At 40.9% G+C, this 23,099-nt stretch overlaps 1 protein-coding gene across 3 annotated transcripts in view; it reads left to right on the forward strand.

Annotated features, from left to right (window-relative positions):
* Nucleotides 1-23,099, forward strand: part of tmem132e (transmembrane protein 132E) — a 530,001-nt gene that overhangs the window by 447,748 nt on the left and 59,154 nt on the right. For all 3 annotated transcript variants that reach the window (XM_057820318.1, XM_057820319.1, XM_057820317.1), the window contains 2 exons: nt 3,102-3,242; nt 15,203-15,395. In XM_057820318.1, the coding sequence (XP_057676301.1) occupies nt 3,102-3,242; nt 15,203-15,395 (334 nt within the window). The remainder of the gene's footprint in view (nt 1-3,101; nt 3,243-15,202; nt 15,396-23,099) is intronic.

The raw sequence follows: 23,099 nt of genomic DNA on the forward strand, positions 1-23,099 counted from the left end.
AGAAAGCTTTCAAACTAAAAGCCACCGGGGAGTCTGTTTGTTTTTTTAAATATTTATATTTCATTACATAGACATGCGTCGTAGGGAAGGGAGATTGAGGGATAAAAAAAAGGAGTTAGATGAGGCTGCTAAAGGCAGTGGATACCTCATCAGCTGGGTGAATAGCAGACCTGGTAAGAACAAGTTTGCAAGGATAGTTGGGTATTAAATCCAATTATAAACACAATTACAATGTTATTTTTCTATAAGATTTTTATGTCATTGCTTTATTAATCATTAGGTGCTAGAGTTGTTAAGTATGGATAATAATGAAATAATAGTTTTAAGAAAACTGTGCTGTTGGTGGCTCAGTGACCATCTGATGTGGTTTGTTCTCAGATGAACAAGTTGAGGAAGGAAGTTTTGATGCAGAGGTTGAAGGAAGAAAAGAGGCAGACTGACTGAGTCACAGCCAGAAAGTGTTGATGACAGTTTTGATTTCTATTCACTGTTGCCCCCTCCCAATTAAAGTATGTCACAGTCGCAGCCAATTATTATCTAAAGCTGGTTAAAATTGAAGTTATGTTGTTTTAAGGTGTATTACGGTAAATACTTGTTCATGTGCCCCTTTTGATCTACGAGCACCCACCCCTCCACCGGTCTCTGCATGGCCCTGCTGAAACACAGTGTGGGTCGACAGAGCTCAATATTTTGTTGGGGTGTACAATACAGTGTACTGGAATATATTTCCTCCACACCCTTCTCAACTTTTTAACCCCTGACCCATTTTCATGCCTGAAGATGCAGCTGTAATGTAGTAATGGTAAAAGGCCACCATAAAGATGCTTTTCCATCACTATGTACAGCATTGTAGTGAGCAACGTAGAGAAGAATGAGTTTTTATGTTTCACACTTGCTGCTCTTGTGCCCCATACATCGCACGATCCCAAGAAACAGCACCTTTATTGAATAGAAAACACCAGAACATAACGACGGCAACCACCACTCTCAGTCATGGTTGCCCACTAACCATTGCGGGCATAACACATAATAAATAACAGTTGCTACAGTATGACTATCAAGCCCAAATAAATCCCTTGGTAATATTCCAGAAAATCGTAATTTTGGGGAGAAATTCAGCGTCTTGTTGTGTAGTAGTCAAAGCCACAACATATCATCATATCACATTTAATTTGTACTTGAAACATAAAGCTTGAAAACCAGCTGCGACATTGCAATCACAAGAGATACGTCTTTTGCTCAAAAGACTGCGCTGTTACCTCCGCAATCAGTGATTTTCTATGCTAATTTTTGGAGTTTAGAATTAATTTTCCGCACTAAATGGAAGCCTACAGAGACCAAAGCCCTCTAAGAACGCTCCCAGAAACATAAATTACAACTGTGCAAAATTTGGTAAAAAAACGTCCAACCGTTTCAGAGTCTATAGGACCCGATCCCGGATAAGTGGTTGAAGATGGATGGATGGATGGATGGATGGATGGATGGATGGATGGATGGATGGATGGATGGATGGATGGATGGATGGATGGATGGATGGATGGATGGATGGATGGATGGATGGATGGATGGATGGATGGATGGATGGTTTATGGTTGTTTTTTCTTTGTTTTTCAGGGAGGTATTTTTTTACATAAAATAATTAAACAAAAATTAAAAAAAGAAGAAAAAAAAAAACATTTTAAGAAAACGCTTTGATTGCCACAATGTTGTATTATTATAATTTAAGAAAAATGATAATGATTATATTATGATGATAAATGATTTTTAAAATAGAAATCTTATGTGTTTATAGAATTAATAAGTATGGATTTTAATTGGAATTTCTGAGGGGGAAATCATTCTTCCAATGACAAAATAAATTTGAAAAAAATATTGAAAATATCCTGTGTGCCTCTTCTCGATGCCATATCAAAAATCTATTAAAATATACTTTCTAAGCAGTAACAATGCATCAGCCAACATTTCCCACATGTGTGAACATCACAGCTGCTTAATGTTCGCCATCACTCTGAAGCCCTTCTCATTAATCAGCGTTAACGCTCTCTGAAGGGGAGTCGAATCGCATACGGCACTCCCGCGGGTCCCGCTGTTTCGCACTCATTTAGCAAAACCAACACGGACTTGTCGGGGGGAAATTACATTCTATACTGAATGAGTTGCTGAATATGACGTGGTCTTTACAAGATTAGGTTTAGCAAAGGTAACAGGCAGTGATGGGATTAGTCGTTGTTCTAATAAAGCGGAATCACAGTTCCAAGTATTTGCGTTTATTAATCAAGTGGCAACTGGGTCACCTTGTTTAGCCCCTCTTCCCTCGCTTTTTGTTTTTTTCTAAGCTGACATCAAACGCAAGATGATTTGTTAAGTGTTACATATTTCCGTTTCATCTCCGCAAGACTCGTTGGCTAATTCGCAAGCGTCGTCTCTAATGAGAGGAGCAACAACAAGAAACAATGTTTCAATCTCTGCAACCTGTCCCGAATGCTTCCGCGGGTTTTTTGCAATACTTTTTCTGCTGGTTTCTTTCTTTTTTAAATTTGCAATGATTTTATTTGTTATATTTCAAAAAATACACGTTTTGTCTTCAAATGGTACGTTTTTTCCCCAAACTACAAAATTGTTCTAACGAAAGTTGAAACCTGGAAAGAGAACACCTAAACTTTTTTACATCTGAGCTTGCCCCCTGCCAATAGTTAGGTAGGATAGGCTACAGCACATCCATGACCCTCGTACACGGTGCAGAAGATTAATGAATTATTAAATTTGGCCTTTCTTTCAACTCATACAAAGCAATTGGGAGCAATGGTCGTTCAATTCATTTGAACTGTAAACTGTTGGCTGCAATCATACAAAGCACATAGATGGCCATTCTCCATTTAAGAGCACGCAAAAGCATCTGCAACACAAGCTGACCCGAGAGCGGTCGCGGCTTTTTCCGCACTCGTTTATTTCTCCCGCCTTCGTCCGTCTCACTTATTGATTCATCTGTAGAATCGCTTTGGCCGTGACGCTGAGGCGGGCGGCTGCGCCGGAGGACATGCAACCTCTGACCCCGGACATAAATCATATCCCGTGGTAAACTCTGCCTTCCTCCCCCACAGGGTGAAAGCAAAGAAAGGGGTGAACTTGATCCAGACCAAGTCGAAGAACGCCCAGTGGAAGGTGGACTGGGAGGTTTTGTCTGGTGCCAAGCATTCCATTACCACCATTAATGTGAACAAGAACAAAGCAGTGAAGCAAGGGTGAGTTCATGTTGCAATCAAAAACAGTATTTAGCATAATAATAGGTCTCCTAACATTAGAACTTTTCTTAAAAAATATACTGCATATATATAATAATAATGACCTCATGATCGTAACATCTCATTTTAATGTAGATTCGCTTTTTCAATGTACTGTATTTTTTGACTATAAGTCTTAGTTAGGGATGGGAATTAATACGATTTTAACGATTCCGATTCCATTAACGATTGGATTCTTTATCGATTCTCTTATCGATTCTATTTTGGGGCAAAAGAAGAACAAACGTTTTGATTGGCAACGAGTTTGTTTAATCAGAAGTCACAACCTTACAAACTCACAACGAGGTCAAAAGGGGCCCAAAGCCTCAATGTTAACTGTGGCAATAAGTGGCAAATACACAAGAATGTGTAACATTTTACTGAAACATTTTTCTAATAGAAATAAACAATTTTGGTATATATTGGCATATACAGTGAGGCAAATAAGTATTTATTCAACCACCAATTGTGCAAGTTCTCCTACTTGAAAAGAATAGAGAGGCCTGTACTTGCCAACATGGGTAAACCTCAACCATGAGAGAAAGAATGTGGAAAAAAACAAAATCCCATTGTTTGATTTTTAAAGAATTTATTTACAAATTAGAGTGGAAAATAAGTATTTAGTCACCTACAAACAACCAACATTTCTGGCTGTCAAAGAGCTCTAACTTCTTCTAACGAGGTCTAACGAGGCTCCACTCGTTACCTGTATTAACGGCACCTGTTTTAACTCATTATCGGAATAAAAGACACAACCTCAGTCAGTCACACTCCAAACTCCACTACGACCAAGACCAATGACCTGTCGAAGGACACCAGACACAAAATTGTAGACCTGCACCAGGCTGGGAAGACTTAATCTGCAATAGGTAAAACGCTTGGTGTAAAGAAATCAACTGTGGGAGCAATTATTAGAAAATGGAAGACATACAAGACCACTGATAATCTCCCTCGATCTGGGGCTCCATGCAAGAACGGTGAGCAAAAATCCCAGAACCACACGGGGAGACCTAGTCAATGACCTACAGAGAGCTGGGACCACAGTAACAAAGGCTACTATCAGTAACGCAATGCGCCGCCAGGGACTCAAATCCTGCACTGCCAGACGTGTCCCCCTGCTGAAGAAAGTACACGTCCAGGCCCGTCTGCGGTTCGCTAGTCAGCATTTGGATGATCCAGAAGAGGACTGGGAGAATGTGTTATGGTCAGATGAAACCAAAATAGAACTTTTTGGTAGAAACACAGGTTCTCGTGTTAGGAGAAAAAATACTCAATTGCATCCGAAGAACACCATACCCACTGTGAAGCATGGGAGTGGAAACATCATGCTTTGGGGCTGTTTTTCTGAAAAGGGACAAGGAGGACTGATCTGTGGAAAGGAAAGAATGAAAGGGGCCATGTATCGAGATATTTTGAGTGAAAATGTCCTTCCATCAGCAAGGGCAGTGAAGATGAGACGTGGCTGGGTCTTTCAGCATGACAAAGATCTCAAACACACAGCCAGGGCAACAAAGGAATGGCTTCGTCAGAAGCATTTCAAGGTCCTGGAGTGGCCTAGCCAGTCTCCAGAGCTCAACCCCATAGAAAATCTGTGGAGGGAGTTCAAAGTCCGTGTTGCCCAACGACAGCCTCAAAACATCACTGATCTAGAGGAGATTTGCATGGAGGAATGGGCCAAAATACCAGCAACAGTGTGTGAAAAGCTCGTGAAGAGTTACAGAAATCGTTTGGCCTCCGTTATTGCCAACAAAGGGTACATAACAAAGTATTGAGATGAACTTTTGGTATTGACCAAATACTTATTTTCCACTCTAATTTGCAAATAAATTCTTTGAATATCAAACAATGTGATTTTCTGTTTTTTTTTTCACATTCTGTCTGTCATGGTTGAGGTTTACCCATGTTGACAATTACAGGCCTCGCTAATATTTTCAAGTGGGAGAACTTGCACAATTAGTGGTTGACTAAATACTTATTTGCCCCACTATAGGTCGTTGTTCTGCCTTTGGCAATATGTGTTAAAGTGTATTATTTACCATTATGTTGAAATGCATGCCTTTTAGTTTTTATGGTGCTTTCACGCTCAAGTGGGGGTGCCCTTGCGCTTCGTCACGCTAAGAAGAACGCGCTCACGTGAAGAAGAGCGCACTTACACGCAAAGAAGAAGTGCAGCTACAAAGCATCCAAGCGAGTTAGTGAGAGAGGGAAACACTGCTACGAGAGTACGTTCTTTGTTAATGTTTGTAAAATATCTACAGAGGCAACGCCTATATGTATCATCTTTTGTGTTTTTGTAATTGTGTGTTTCCACACGCGATCGGACACTTAAATCCAGTTGTGTAGTGGTTTGAACGATGTGCTAATGCTAGCGAACGCATGCTAACCGTTTGTGTTATTACTGTATTAGCAACTAATTATCGCTGATTTGCGTTGATGCAAACCTGTTTGTTATTGGGGACGAAATTAGCTAACAGCTAAATAATAGCTAAATAAATGGTCTTGTGCTGATGGAATATGAAATAATAAAAATGCATTTATTCAGTACGACATGGCAAAATAACTCCATAATGGTCAAAACTGTTGACTTCACCTTTACTGTCGCACCTCCCGAATGATATTTTATGCCACGGTGGGCTTTTATCATTTCCTTTGGAGAATGTACAAAAAAAACAAGAGGCGTGACAGCTAGCCGACATGCTAACCCAAACCGAGTGACGTCTCAAAGTCTTATTTTCGCTTTTCGAACCGAAAAATCACACAAAACTAGCCCGGAATATGTCACACTGCGGGGGGGTTGTCGATTGTCTTCGCTGATCGGCAACCCGCCCGGCAGAGAGCAAGTTACAGCTCGTTCCCCTGCTACTATGGACAGGAGAGCTCACCGGGGAAGCAGCTGAAGAGTACCACCGGCCGACGTCGGAGGAACGCGTAGCTGCCACATGGTTAACACGAATATAATGAAAAAATAAAGCTTTACTACATGGCGACGACGTAAACAAAGAGCAGCGTGCAGTTGTTATGCAGCTAACATGACAGACAGAATGTGTCTTACGAGATCTTTTCTTCATGCCCATCCTTGATGAAACGTAAGTAAATAATCCTTTTTTGAAGAAGATTTGTCGCGTTTACTTTGTAATCGCTATATTCGCAGCCATTTTTAACACAAAGTTGCGATTTCTGATGGGGTTGAAAATTTGACAGAACACTGGGCACATGAAGAGGGCAATAAACCGAGTATAGTATTCTCCCAGCAGGGGATGTGCGAGTCAGTCGTCGGCCGAGTGGACAAAGAGCATGTCAGCCACAAAATGCAAGCCACAAACGTAGTAAAATGATCCCAGTATTTGACATAATACAAAACACGATGTTTAATTACTTCCTCGTAAGTCCAATGGTCGCACAGTAGTAGGGCTTGTTTTAGCCAATATCCACCGGTGAATGGGAACCTTTTGAAACCCCCAAAAGGCTCACACGCCTCTCCCTGGTGCGGCAAATTTTTTCTGCAGGCGTGATGCAAAAAATAAACGAATTAATCCGCAAAATCAGCTGAATCATCAGTCCTTCTCATACAACAGTACGGCTGGATAGTTAAAAGGAGTCCTTCTACCGTACATGTCACAGCGCCCTCTTTCTCAATTCGAGACTGGAGCCGGAAGTCACCCATTTTTATGGCGCGGGATTAAAAAAAACTAAATAAATATATCGATCGGTTCCACACACATCCAAGCGGTCCATTTCATTCAGGAGCATAAAATACAGCGGAAAATATTAAATAAACATGCTTTTTGCTGTCATAGGCACTTTAAGTTAACATGCCGGGCACGTTGTCAGTTCGTTTTCGATGCGTCATTTAACGTTAGCATACCGTACACTTTACTCAGCCTTTTATTCTCTGTTTTATTTTTATTTTAAATTGCCTTTCAAGATGACATATCTGTTCTTTGCGTTGGATTTTATCAAATAAATTTCCCCCCGAAAATGCGACTTATAGCCACATATGTTTTTTTCCTCTTCATTGAACATTTTTGGGCTGGTGCGACTTATACTCGGGTGTGACTTATAGTCCAAAAAAAATCTGTAAATTCACAAGAATGTTTTTGTCGTGGCATGATAGAAATAATTGTACAATTATGCACTCATTCTGGTAAAATTTGGATTTTAAAGTCTTGTAAATGTACTTCGTATTAAGTACTAAGTATTTATTGTTCCAACATTTACAACTTTTTTGCTGTTTTAATATTACACCCCGAATCGTATTTCCATAACAGTAAAGCATTTTCTTAATTTTTAGTTTTTGGTTATTTCTGACTGGCAACCTTAAGATATTTTTCCACAGTTATAATCATATCAACAAAACGTTTTTCTTGTAAAATTATATTTTCTCTGAATGTAAATTTGTGTGGGTCTGGTAACCTAAAAACACTGTTGTCTTTATCTTACTGTTTTATTGTACTATTTTTTTAAGAATTTGAAAAGCACTTATTCACAAAACAAACAAAATATTGGTGAAAAAAAAGTTAAACCTTGAAATCTTAAGCTACAACATTTTTTTGTTTTGTTTTGTTTTGTTTTGTTTTGTTTTGTTTTGTTTTGTTCTGTTTTGGGTTTTGTTATTCTTCAGGAGGTGAATTGATAACTGACATGACAAAGGCTCCCGACGTGAATGCTTGCTGTCGGAGAGCAGTAATTATGTCAGCGGCTTCTAGCAGGGAACTTGCCTCATCCATTATTTAGACGACAAGGCGTGAAGGTGCCGCGACACCTGCCTTTGACATCGAACATGTGCAGGGACAAGTACACGAGAAGAACGGCTGTTTGTGTTATTATTTGATACGGAACTCATGTTGCCAATTCCAATCTGTTTTCATGAACGTTTTATGACTGCAGCAGCTTGACGGCAATAGTCGTTTAAAAACAATACTTGAATCGGGAAGGCTTGGAGTGATGCAAAATGGATTGGACGTCAGTTCAGGAACAGTAGTTTTTATTTTTTAAATCCTAAGCATGAAGCCGATTTTATCACTTTCTTTGATCTTTTTCTGAATTACAGTTGCTTTAATAATAAAATCCTCACTTTAACATAGCATTGCTGAAAAATTTTGTGTAAAAAAAAAAACAAACATGTAATTTAACTCATTTGCTTCCAAAAACGTAAAAATACGTTCTATTTTTAATTGTTTCAGTGTCCCAAAGACGTAAATACGTCTTTTACGTTTTTTTTTCACAAGAGACATCTCTAGGTTCATATTCAACCTAGCGCCAAAGCACAATGCTGAAAATTCATTTTAAAGCAATAAAACTGGCCACTAGAGGGAAGTATCGCATATAGTAAGACCCCCAACCCGATTCAATGGAACGAACGGCCGGGCCGCGCGGCCGGGGCACCGGCGGAAGACGACCGAATGGATGTCCAGGCGGCGGACGACCGGGCAGAACAAACGGGACGATGCCCGGGATGCCAGGCGCTGGACAACCGAGCAGAACGACCGGGACCACCAGTGCAGCGGACGATGCCGTTGAGTCCGTGCTGCTCGCCGAGCAGAGCCCGCGCCGCCGTGCTCGACCGCTCGCGTCCCCCGCACCCTCCAGTGTCCCGCGACTCAGACGGAAACGCACACGGCCAAACCAGTTCCCCCCCAGGGACACAAGTTCCCCAGGCGAAATCTGCCACGATGCAGTGGTCACCATAAAAGAAAGGCTAAAAAAAAATCCATCTTTATGAGACAGGCGGCGATGAAGGAAAAGTTTACCCCGGCTGTCGCGGCCACAACAGCGTCATCTCTCAGTTAGTTATGTGTAAATAAACTGTTACTTTGCTATCAAAAGCTCTATTTGTCTTGTTTTTTATGTTATTATGTAAAAGTAAAACATTATTCAGATGTTTGGGATGTAACTAAAGCAAAAAATAGCTGTGGTAAAGTCAAAGTTATGTTTGAAATGTATGCGTTTACAAAAAGCTCAATTTCTCTGTTTTTTCACCAGAAACGGGAAAATTGCTCAATCTAGGCTATTTTGTAATGCTGATTTCAAAAGAAAGGAAAAAGATATGAACTAACTTTTTTCCTGCTGAAAGAAAAGAGTGTAATCTTTGTTTTGGTGGGTTCCATGTTTATATAGCAATAGAACGGAATTTTCTGTGGCCTTGGAAAATCAGACAAAATCCAGTAAAACAGCCCGGAGCGAAGCGAGTTGCACCGGTGAAAATGGCTGGGAGTGAATGAGTTAAGATGTCATGTCATTTCCCGAAAGACATTTTCAGTGTGCATTCCTGTCTCTCGGTATCATTGTTGTCTTTGATCTTTTTGCTGAATTCATTCATTAATGGTAGCACAATGGCTTCTCAGAGAGCAAAAGCTGACAAATTTCAAAGAGGTTTCAGACAATAAGCACCCAATCCGACCAACAATACTCAAAGCTTGTTGCGCGGTAGCCTCGATTTGCTGTAATTTGCAGCAATGTACTGCTTCGGCCTATCTTTAGCTAGTTTGACTTGAGCATGAAGATTAGCTAATGTAGCTGTCCTTTATTATATACAGTGGGGAGAACAAGTATTTGATACACTGCCGATTTGGCTGGTTTTCCCACTTGCAAGCCATGCAGAGGTCTGTAATTTGTATCATAAGTTCTCTTCAACTGTGAGGGACGGAATCTAATACAAAAATCCAGAAAATCACATTGTATAAGTTTTAAATAATAAATTTGTATTTAACTGCATGAAATAAGTATTTGATACATTACCAACTAGTGAATATTTCGGCTCTTAGTTCTTTTTTAAGCACCCCTCCTGTTCTCCACTCATTACCGGAAGTAACTGCACCTGTTTGAACTTTTTACCTGTATAAAAGACACCTGTTCACATGCTCAAACAAACAAACTCCAACCTCTCCACAATGGCCAAGACCAAAGAGCTGTGTAAGGACATCAGGGATAAAATAATAGACCTGCACAAGGCTGGGATGGGCTACAGTAAAATAAGCAAGCAGCTTGGTGAGAAGGTAACAACTGTTGGAGCGATTATTAGAAAATGGAAGAAGTTCAAGATGACGGTCAATCTGCCTCGTTCTGGGGCTCCATGCAAGATCTCACCTCGTGGGGCATCACTGATCATGAGGAAGGTGAGAGGTGAGGTCAGCCCAGAACTACACGACAGGACCTGGTCAATGACCTGAAGAGAGCTGGAACCACAGTCTTGAAGAAAACCATCGGAAACACATTACGCCGTCATGGATTAAAATCCTACAGCGCACGCAAGGTCCCGCTGCTGAAGCCAGTGCATAGTGCATGTCCAGACACGTCTTAAGTTTTCCACTGACCATCTGGATGATCCAGAGGAGCAATGTAAGAAGGTCATGTGGTCGGATGAGACCAAAATTGAACTTTTTGGTCTAAACTCGGCTCGTCGTGTTTGGAGGAAAAAGAAGGATGAGTACAACCCCAAGAACATCATCCCAACCGTGAAACACAGAGGAGGAAACATCATTTTTTGGGGCTGCTTCTCTGCCAAGGGTACAGGACAACTGCACTGTATTGAGGGGAGGATGGATGGGGCTATGTATCGCCAGATCTTGGCTGACAACCTCCTTACTTCAGTGAGAGCCCTGAAGATGGGTCGTGGCTGGGTCTTCCAGCATGACAACGACCCAAAGCACACAGCCAAGGCAACCAAAGAGTGGCTCCGTAAGAAGCATCTTAAGGTCTTGGAGTGGCCTAGCCAGTCACCAGATCTGAACCCGATAGAAAATCTATGGAGGGAGCTGAAAGTCCGTGTTGCCCGGCAACAGCCCCGAAACCTGAAAGCTCTGGAGAAGATCTGCATGGAGGAGTGGGCCAAAATCCCTGCTGCAGTGTGTGCAAACCTTGTCAAGGACTACAGGAAACGTTTGGTATCTGTAATAGCAAACAAAGGTTTCTGTACCAAATATTAAGTTCGATTTTTGTGATGTATCAAATACTTATTTCATGCAATTAAATGCAAATTTATTATTTAAAAATCATACAACGTGATTTTCTGTTTTTTTGTATTAGATTCCGTCCCTCACAGTTGAAGAGAACTTATGATACAAATTACAGACCTCTACATGCTTTGCAAGTGGGAAAACCAGCAAAATCGGCAGTGTATCAAATACTTGTTCTCCCTACTGTATTGTCTCGCATCTGCCCATCATGTACTAGTACTAGTACTAACTACTACTAGTACGACTAGTGGTAGTAAATTAGTAAAAGATAAAAGAAGTAAAAGTTTAGGCGCAACCTAGCATTACCCATTAGCTTTGCTTGTAATTTTCTTGAGCAGTTTATTTTTCCTAGCCTAACAACAATGTTACATTAAAGCTGATAATACTTAAATGCTCTACTTAGCGTGTACCGACAAACCCTTTTCTCTTTTTATGATAAAGTGTCGTAAAAAACATTGTATCCTTTAGCTTCCGCCGTTCCTCCCTTTCACGCTCAAGTAGCCTTTACGAGGAAAGCTTCAGGTGTTACGCGGATGCTCGAACGGCTTCGGAAAAACAGTTTTAAAAAAATCCCCTGGCAATTATTCCCCTATGTGCCCTCTTAAATTCCAGTAATACGTTAGGAGTATCACTAAAGAGAATTCAATATGTTTAGCGCTTTTGTCCTCTGCGTAACCCGCAGAGGAGGCAGCGCATCTCACGGCCGATGACGAAGAGGTTCCGCGCCGCCGATCTTCACTTCATTATTCTATTTTTGCCCGACGTTTGCTCTTCATCACATCACACTCATGGTTCATTTATCTTCCGTGACCTCTTTCATTTTTTCCCTTGTTCCACGCGCTGTAGCAGCTCCTCACCGTTGACACGTGTGGGCCGATACATTATTGATCGTGGTCAATGGCTGTTCCATATTAATAAACGCGGGAAAAAAAACAGCCAACAAGGTCGTTACTTCTTTTTGGGGGGCGTCTGAATTATTCAGTGTTTTTTTTTTTGTACTTGGATCCGATAAAAATAAAATGTCACCTTTTGTAGCTTGTTTTTCAAGAAGTTAGGGATGGGTTAAAGGCAGTTTGAGGGCAGTATGACTCAGAAATACAGAGTGAAAAATTGGCGTCAGAAGTAGGACTGAAGCCAAAGGAAGGAGGCATCACAAGCGGACCTGCTGCTATGCCAAATGGTCTCTTACTCTTGTGCTGGCTGTGTATGTTTATAACAGTTAATTTTGCAATACGTAGTAGGCTGTTCGAACACTCTTAATTGTCCCAAGGTATGAGTGTGTGTGCGATTGGTTGTTCGTCCGCTTGTGCCATGCGGTTGGTTGGCAACCGATTCAGGGTGTACCTTGCCTACTGCCCATAGTTAGCTGGAATTGGGTCCAGTACCCCCATGACCCTTGTGAGGATAAGCGGCTCGGAGAATTAATAAATGAATGAATGAAATAGTTTTAGGGTCTTTTTACAATATGATGGATTTCTTTTGATTTTTCAAAACAATAAGTAGAGAGTAAAGCCTGAGTTATACTCCTGTGTTGCGGTGACGGCGCAGCAACTACGGTGTCATTCGGCATTCGATAGTTCTGCGGTGAGGGAACGCGTTGCTCTGTAATTCACCGCCAAGCCACTAGAGGTTTGTGGCATTATGTTTGTACGGTTTTGGGGCATGCTTGTTGACTTCCACTAGTCTAGTTTAAGGGAGAAAAAAATAAACAATGCAAGATGGAACTCTTGAAAGTAAATATTCTGCTCATTAACATTGAATAAATATTGAACATACAAATGTTGAGGGGCAGGCGACGCAGAAGACGGTTTCGAGGCAGTCTGGCCGACTTTTGATGCCGCACAGAGACTCGGGTGGAGAGAGCTAGCTGTGGCGGCTAGCTTCAAACTGGTGTCGAGAGCTGCGTTCAAGGTCTGCAAAGCCCTCCAGCCCGATTTGTTGGTCGTGTCCAACAACCAGCCAGTGGGAAACCATAGCAGATTTCTGGCGTCTATGGAACTTCCCAAACTGCGTTGGGAGCCTTGATTTTAACGTTATCATGAAAAGCACCGAGGCACTCTCATCAGTGATGATGTATCGTGTCTGAACTGTCTGGTATTGAAAATTAAAGATCAAAACAACTCTTTTGACACCAAGTCTGTGCTTTATTCTTCATATACTGTACTTGAAGTATGACACGTAAATAAGTCACAGACTCACAGCAAACATATGTACACAATTAATGATGAAGTGCACCAACCAAAAATACGACATAAAGTGATAAAAAGTTGGCAGTTTTTGGCCGACTGGGTCACCGCTTCGTGTGGCCACTCGATTCCAAACACACACGTCTCGGTGGTTCTTCCATTTTCTTTTTTTCAGTCGCCGACCTTGCCAATTGGCAATCACAATAATGTCTTGACGAGACTTGCTCTTCGATGATACTCGCGTCGGCTTGGTCCATTTTTGCGTGTAGAAAATAATGTTTGATTCTATTCTACAATGGCGGTGATCTCGCGCTGAACCGGAAACAACAGTCTGAGCGGACCAATCACAGTCCATTTCTGCCAGGTCATACGCGTCTACGCGACGCGAAGGTTAGAAAATTCGAGAGGCGCGCGTCAGGCTACGGCGTAGGGTCGTAACTCGGGTCTTCCTTGACAGCGCAGGTCTGACGCAGAAGTATAACTCGGCCTTAAGACAGCTTCAATTCCTGCAACAACAAAAAAACTACTAAAAAAGCTCATGAATTGACACAGACAAAAACAGGATAGTTTTGTTGAATAACATTTCTTGCTTTCATTTTTTTTTTTTTTTTTTTTTTTAAATTTCAATTTTTGTACAAATTAACTAAAATTAATTAAGTTAACCTTTATAACCTTTACTAGATGTAGGATGTTAAGTCTTTACTAGTCAAGACTGGCATCAATGCGCAACACAACGAGTGAATATTTCAACAAGAAGGTCACCTTTTAATCCCCAAATCTTATTTGTCTTTTTGTCGTAATTGCGTGTAACAAGAAGAACCCGCAGCGACACTTCTGAGGGAGTTGAGATTTTTTTTTTTATCCATCAAATCATCAGGATCAGATCTCATCAACAGTGTCAAAATGTCAAGTGCGGGTAATTACACCGAGATGGAAAAGCAACTTTTCGCCGGTCCCCCGGGGTCTTGTTGTCGAGACATCTTCGACGTGATTGTTGACGAATCCCACCACGGCCGTCCCGAGAGGAAAGCTCTCGCCGATATCCGACGTTTTCATTAAAAGACGATCACAGTGAACGGCAGTCCGTGATGGACTCCGGCTAAACGTCTGGCTTGTGTGTTATTGCCGCTTTTTTTATATATATATATATATATATATATATATATATAAGTCGGCGAACTGGAAGACGGGCAAAGTCAATTTAAAATCGCTTTCTCACGTATACAGTTCAAGGGCGATCAGGGGGAAAAAGCAATCGATCGGCGCTGATAAAATGGGCCGAACTCGCAATTATTTGCAAGTGAGAGGGCCTGGCTGAAATTTGCAATCTCCACGAGTCTCTTTTCTTCGCTCGTCGGTGTCGGCGATTAAGGCGCAGTGGTGGTTTATTGACGAGAGCTGTTTTCATCGGCGCGCGGGGACGAAGGGGCCGCTGATTAATTCCTGGACGTTTGATACGCCGGTCGAACCCAGCCAGCGTGGTGATAGGAAAAAAAACAAGTGCCAATCTCCATTAATGCTAAAAAAATGTCACCGTGTTGTTTTGTCGAAAGTGACGTTTTATGTCTTTGGAATATGTGGTCAATCAGCTAGGATAGCCATTTGCAAACTTCAAAGGTGAAAAAAATACTTTAGAGTTAGACGGATTAATCGAACGACTAATCTAATCTGACGACATTAGCTCTTTTAAAATTTGACATATAAGCAAGCTTGGGGAAAAAAGTTGAGGTCTGTTGCTGCCAGCTGAATGGAGCTCTTGGTGTTTTGTTTTAAATTTTAGGGAGTTGGTGGACAACGCCGAAGTAATGCAGTTGGACTTTGAGATGGAGAACTTCACCAGCCTGTCGGTGACGCGACGAATCAACTGGAACATCGACTACAAGGGACAGAGCCCCGCCCTCGAGTCGGAGAAGGTGGTCACCGAGCTAACTGTGGTCCAGCGGGACATACAGGCCATACTGCCCTTGGCCATGGTCAGTTCAACACCCATCATGTCATATATGGATGGATTCAGGCTGTCCTTGAAGGCAACATTTGATGTCCATAATAATTTTTTTTAAAGTTTCATAAAGGCAAAAAAGGAAATTGTAAACATATATGCACCTCATTAATTCAATGTAATAATCAGATTTTATTCCCTCCTTGTTAAATTTAATTGAATTACGCATTTAATATTTCATAATTTAAATTATAATGACAGTAAGATTTTTGAAAAAGTATTTTAACTCTTTAAATGTACTTTTATACATTATTTTTACTTAAAAGTATAGTTGTCCGATATGATCGGGTAGCCGATAAAAGCATTTTAAAATGATATCGGATAATTTCGACATCGGTTTTTCATTATCGGCTTTAGCCCTTTATAGTGAATGTTTAAGCCTTCTGCCTTTGTGCAAGGGCTGTTCACTGCTTAGCACAGCAGTTATGCTTAGTGACCATTAGATGTCTCCAAACTAAGATCCTTGGGATTGGTTATCTGAGCATTAACATTATTAAAGTATTAAGTTTGGCATCACAATACAATTAGCCCTAATATGTTAAGTCCACGACCGCATATCAGCTTGATATCGTTATCAGATTTCGGGATTTGGACAATATTGTGGTTTCAGTTACAAAGTCATTATCGGACAACTATATTTAAAAGTATTAAAACTATAGTTAGACTTTTTATAGATATACGTACTTTTTACTACAGTTTAAAAACAGTATTTCACTTCATACATTTATTACGTATTTATAAATAATACATTAATAAAACCTTAATAATACTCTTTTTTTTATTATATTAAATATATATTTAATATCTATACTATTCAAAATTATTTTAAGTAATTCATAATGTATTGAATAATAGCTATTTGTTGTATGTAGTGTTTTTGCAAACTACCGTGATTTTCTCACTATAAGGCGCACCTGACTGTAAGCCGCCACCCACCAAATTTGACACGAAAACGACATGTGTTCATAGAAAACCCGCATCGGGCCATAAGCCACAGCTATTTTCACTGTATTTACAAAAAATATTAACCGGTAACACTATTTGACAGCGGCGTCGTAAGACTGTCATAAGACCATCATAATTATGACACTGTCATGAGCAATGATGAATGCTTATGACAGATGTCATTTAGTGTCATCCGGCAAATTATGTCACTTTTGAATGGATGTAAAAGATCCGAGCTGGACATAATGGCGTTAGAGACAAAATTTGCTGGATGACACCTAATGACATCTGTCACTAGCATTCACTAATGTTGCTTAGGTGCTTTTCAGCATGCGCATCTTTCGTGGCACGCCAGACCCACTAAGAGTGTTTGTTGCCAAAAAGCTCAATCTTGGTCTCACACAAAAATACTTAAATAATTTGGTCAGATGAGACCAAAGCACACGGTCATACCCACTGTGAAGTACGGAGGTGGGTCAGTGATGCTATGGGACTGTTTCGCTTCCAAAGGCCCTGGGAACCTTGTTAGGGTGCACGGCATCATGAATGCTTTAAAATACCAGGAGATTTTAAATCAAAATATGTTGCCCTCTGCCCGAAAGCTGAAATGGGTCGTCACTGGGTCTTCCAGCAAGACAATGACCCTAAATATATGGCCAAATCTACACAGAAATGGTTCACCAGACACAAAATCAAGCTCCTCCCATGGCCATCCCAGTCCCCAGACCTTGTTTTGTTGGCAAAAGGGGGTAGCACAAAGTATTAACACCAGGGGTGCTAATAATTGTGACACACATTATTTGATGTCAAATATTTTTTTCTGTATGTGGGATTTTTTCCCCACTGAATGAATGCACTTGTATTGAAGGTTGGATGTGTCCCTTTTTTTTCATTAAGGTCCCATATTATTTGAATTAAAAAATATATATTAGAAGCTAAAAAAACACATCTTTTTCAGGGGTGTCAATAATTATGGAGGGCACTGTATATATTTCTTACCTACAAATGCCAAAACGGTTGATAACACATGTCACTTAAAAGTTAAGTGTTTTTCCAACGTGTTTCAATTGAATTTCCATCTGTGTCAAGCTATTTTTAAGTTCTAGTTAAGTTTTAAGTTAGTCTAAACCAGACATGTCCAAAGTGCGGCCCGGGGGGCAAATACGGCCCGTGGTCAAATTTCATCCGGCCCCCAGCCTGTGTCATGAAATCAATAATGTCTGGCCCGCACACAGACCTAGTAAATTGGTCAGCAGTACTGCTACCAGCATATGAAGTAGCTTACACACTAAATGCTGCTCCTCATTTACCCACTAAAAGGCAGCAGCACTCTATGCAACATTACCCAGCATGACCCTTTACTCCCAATTCTCTAAAATGGCGACAATTAACAAAAAAAAAAAAAAAAGAAAGTTGACTGAGACGGCCGACGCCTCAAGGATAGGCGGAAATTGGACTATTTCTTCACTAAAATACGCAAAAACTGTGTCTGCCTCATTTGCAAAGAGACAGTCGCTGTTTTTAAACAGTTCGATGTGAGGCGATATTACTCAACAAGACAAGCTGACATGTGCGACAAGATTACAGGAAAGCTACGTGGCGAGAAATTGAAGCAACTTAAAGCTGGTTTAATTTTACAGTAGCAGTATTTCGTAAGAGCCCAAGAGATGAAAGAGAACGCCACAAAGGCTAGTTGCAAATTTTGTGGAAATTATTATTTTTAAAAAAAGAAGAAGAATAAAGCATATGTGACTCACAGAATGGCTTGGCTGACATCCATTTGCATAAATATATTGTTCTATGTAAAGGATGTCAGCCAAGGTCGGCCCCCCACATTTTTACCACACCGATTCTGGCCCCCTTTGCAAAACGTTTGGACACCCCTGGTCTAAACTGTAAGTCCTGATAGGATTTTGAGTTTTGACAGTGTTCAAACTAAATGTATCATGATACCTGCTGTATTGGAGCACATTAGGGACAAGTGCTACTTGGTGTTTTATCCAGCAATGACTACTAAGCTAAAATTGACAGTTAGCATTATTAGGTTTTTTGTTTACACCCTCCTCACTCTACAGCGCTATGTTTTCACAGAATAAATAAAGCCTGTATGTAAGACATGTTAGCCACGCATTGGCAGTGGTCATATTTAATAGAAACCCAGCCCTTCGCAGGGCTAACGTTACGTGAGTGAGTGACAGTAACGTTAATCTTATTTATTAGCGCTTAGAAGTCTACTGCTGTAACTCATTTGCTCCCAGAAACGTATAAAAACGTTCTATTTTTAAATGCTCCACTGGCCCACAAACGTATTTATACGTCTTTTGCGTTTTTTTTTTATTTTTTTATTTATTTATTTTTTTATGAGAAGCATATATATAGCTTCCGCTGTATCTGAGAAACAAAGAACAACGCTCCAAACCCCTTTTAAAGCAATAAAACTGGCCACTGGAGGGCAGTAGCGCATTTTGGAAGACCAGGCAACCGATTCAACAGCAGTGAACGGCCGGGCAGCTTTGTCAGAGCGCTGGCGGCTGAAGCCAGGCGGCGCTCCGACCGGACAAAACAACAAGAGGACGCCAGGCGCTGGGCGACCGTGCAAAACGAGTGAAACCCCCCGTGGAACGGCTCGCCAAGCAGACCCCGCAGAAATGCAAAAATAATCCATCTTTGTGAGACAGACAACGATGAGGGAAAAGTTTACACAGCTGACGTGGCGACAACGGCGTCATCTCGGCGACAAAACGTCATCTCTCAGTAGTCGTGTGTGAATAAATTGTTACTTTGCTATCTAAAGCTCTATTTGTCTGGTTGTTCATGGTATTTTGTAAAAGGAAATCATTATTCAGATGTTTGGAATGTAACTAATGCAAAAAATAGCTTTGTTAAAGTCAAAGTTATGTTTGAAATGTTTGCGTTTACAAAAAGCTAATTTTCTCCGTTTTTTCATCAGAAATTGGAAAATTGCTCAAACTAAGCTATTTTCTAATGCTGATTTCTAAAGAATGGAAAAAGATACGAACTTACTTTTTTTTCTGCTGAAAGAAGAGAGTCTAATCTTTCTTTTGGTGGGTTCCAAGTTTATATAGCAATAGAACATAATTTTCTGTGGGCCTTGCAAAATCAGTCAAAATCCAGAAAAAACGGCCGGGAGCGAAGGGCCTTGCTCTGGTGAAAATGGCTGGGAGTGAAAGAGTTCAGATGGCGGCTGTTGACTAACGACGCTGATGCTGCCATTTCGCATCTAGTTTAACTCTAGGAGACGCATCAGACGCTACCTGCTACCACCGTAGCATCATGTAGGCTAGTTTTTAGCAAGGTCGGCATCGTTTGTAGCGGCTGTCGGCTGCAGTAAGTTTTTTCTTTTTATAATTGCTTCTTCCTCTACACACGTGACATCAGCGCGTTGTCCCGCATTAAAAGTAGTCCAGGCAAAACGTGATGCTTAGAGCTGTCAAAATTAAACGATTACTCGAGGTGAATAAAATTACTCGGATCAGTTTTTAAACTCGAGTTACTCGAGTATTCGTTTCAGCTCTAGCAGGTACCACTCATAGTAGTAGCATAGCATTGTATTTTTGTGCACACTGTAAGCAAAGAATGCTGGTAAATCCCGCCGGCTGCAGCGTTTTTCCGCATTTGCATTCTCGCTAACGCCGCGCAGCCCATTACGTATTCCCCACTCGGAGTTGCACATCTGCCGCCAACATAAGGCTCTGGCCGCGCAGCCGCCAGTCAGCGTCCCCCCCTTGACATTTAGGGAATTAGCATGCGTCTTGTACACCCACGCAAATTTTACACTCCACGCCGCTTTGACTTTTACTCGCAAGCCGACGCCGTTGTTTTCCTCGGCTGCGTGCCCACCTGCTCCTATACCGTGTTGTGGGAGGGCATTGCTTTTGTCACATTGTCAACAAGGCCAGGCGAGCGCGCCATTAGGTACATTTTGTGTGCCCTATTTTTTTTTTTGTCCTGTGCTTGCGTAACAAGCTGAGTCTTTTTATTTGCTGTCTGTTTATCAAGTCTGTGCTTACCTCGTTTGCATATTTTTACCGTTAATGAGTTCCTCACATCTTATTTTGTCTGCCCCTCCCTAACTTGACAATTACATAACACACACACCGCAAAGAATGTTTAGGGAAGCGCGACACGCCAACAGTCGAGCTGGGCGATATTATCGATTGGTCGCATGGTGGAGAACGGGGCGCCGTGACCTTATTCATCGATCCGTCACCGCGCGGCAGCTCTATTAACATAAGAGTGTCTTGACAGAGCGTTTGTTTATTACTTTGCTTCCTGGTTTAGTCGTCGTAGGGACAACTCACCGCCTTAATGGACTTGACTTGTTTGCTCCTGGAGGAGTTACTCAAATAGATGCCGCCGTGCTTGAGCCACATCGTATTGAGCTGTCGGCAAAAACAAACTACTATCGCTCCAGTTTTATTGGTTACTCTTTTTTTCAAGTTTTTCATTTAGTTTCTTCTTGATAAAAGGATGATGAAAATAAAACATGACAATCAATTATAATTAGACTTAAAATGAATAAAACCAAAGAAAATCTATAAACATCTGAAAAAATGTTTCATTAAAAGTGACTCAAGTTATATTAAAATGTCATTATGATAAAAAAAAAAAAAAAAGTAAAGTAGTAATGAATCAAAAATCAATACAAAAGCATCATTTTACAAAATTGTTTTTATAAGTGCTTTTATTACATTCGTATAGGAAAAACTTTTTAAATGGCTGTCCACTCTGTCACATTAAAATGTGAATCGTGTAATGTTAAAATATCCAATTTCAGTTTATAAGCTCAGTTTATAACCTTACATTGTCAAAGTAATCACTATAAAACCTTAAAACTATCATGTAAAAACACTTATTTATCCCATTACATGAAATTTAAGGCCGTTTCAAACTAGCGGCAGCCTAATGTGAAGGGTTCAGTGGCAACCCATTCACTGTGTAAGTGGGAGGGGACTTCTCAGCTAAAGTGAGCAGCAGCGGGCGTTTTGGACGGAGCTGAAAGTCTTGAGTGAATTTCCACCGAGAAGAGGGGACCAAAATAGAGACTTGTTCTATTTACACAGTGCCATCCAATATATATTAATATAGAAAACAAATAATTACCGTATTTTCCGGACTATAAGTTGCACCTGAGTATAAGTCGCACCAGCTATAAAATGCCCAACGAAGAGGAAAAAAACATATATAAGTCGCACCAGAGTATAAGTCGCATTTTGGGGGGAAATTTACTTGATAAAATCCAACACATAGCATAGATATGTAATCTTGAAAGGCAATTTAAAATAAAAATACAATAGAGAACAACATGCTGAATAAGTACAGTATGATAATGTTATATGATGCATGAACAAAGAAATGCAAATGTGGCCGGTATGTTAACGTAACATAGCTATTGAGAGTTATTAAGATAGCTATAGCATAAAGAACTTGCTAACAAGTTTACCAAACCATCAGTGTCACTCCAAAACACCAAAATAACATGTGAAATTATACACACACTGGCCACTTTATTAGGTACACCATGCTAATAACGGGTTGGACCCCCTTTTGCCTTCAGAATTGCCTCAATTCTTCGTGGCATAGATTCAACAAGGTGCTGGAAGCATTCCTCAGAGAGTTTGGTCCATATTGACATGATGGCATCACACAGTTGGTGCAGATTTGTCGGCTGCACATCCATGATGCGAATCTCCCGTTCCACCACATCCCAAAGATTCTCTATTGTATTGAGATCTGATGACTGTGGAGGCCATTTGAGTACAGTGAACTCATTGTCATGTTCAAGAAACCAGTCTGAGATGATTCCAGCATTATGACATGGCACATTATCCTGCTGAAAGAAACCATCAGAAGTTGGGTATTGATTCCAGCATTATGACATGGCACATTATCCTGCTGAAAGTAACCATCAGAAGTTGGGTACATTGTGGTCATAAAAGGATGGACATGGTCAGCAACAATACTCAGGTAGACTGTGGCGTTCCAACGATGCTCAATTGGTACCAAAAGGCCCAAAGAGTGCCAAGAAAATATTCCCCACACCATTACACCACCACCACCAGCCTGAACCGTTGATACAAGGCAGGATGGATCCATGCTTTCATGTTGTTGACGCCAAATTCTGACCCTACCATCCGAATGTCGCAGCAGAAATTGAGACTCATCAGACCAGGCAACGTTTCTCCAATCTTCTATTGTCCAATTTCGATGAGCTTGTGCAAATTGTAGCATCAGTTTCCTCTTCTTAGCTGAAAGGAGTGGCACCCGGCGTGGTCTTCTGCTGCTGTAGCCCATCTGCTTAAAAGTTCGACGTACTGTGCATTCAGAGATGCTCTTCTGCCTACGTTGGTTGTAACGGGTGGTTATTTCAGTCACTGTTGCCTTTCTATCAGCTCGAACCAGTCCGGCCATTCTCCTCTAACCTCTGGCATCAACAAGGCATTTCCGCCCACAGAACTGCCGCTCATTGGATATTTTTTCTTTTTCGGACAATTCTCTGTAAACCCTAGAGATGGTTGTTCGTGAAAATCCCAGTAGATCAGCAGTTTCTGAAATACTCAGACCAGCCCTTCTGGCACCAACAACCATGCCACTTTCAAAGTCACTCAAATCACTTTTCATCCCCATACTCATGCTCGGTTTTAACTGCAGGAGATTGTCTTAAACCATGTCTACATGCCTAAATGCACTGAGTTGCCGCCATGTGATTGGC

The sequence above is a fragment of the Corythoichthys intestinalis genome, chromosome 18 (genome assembly GCF_030265065.1).
Source record: "Corythoichthys intestinalis isolate RoL2023-P3 chromosome 18, ASM3026506v1, whole genome shotgun sequence".
In the NCBI taxonomy this organism is placed as follows: domain Eukaryota; kingdom Metazoa; phylum Chordata; class Actinopteri; order Syngnathiformes; family Syngnathidae; genus Corythoichthys; species Corythoichthys intestinalis.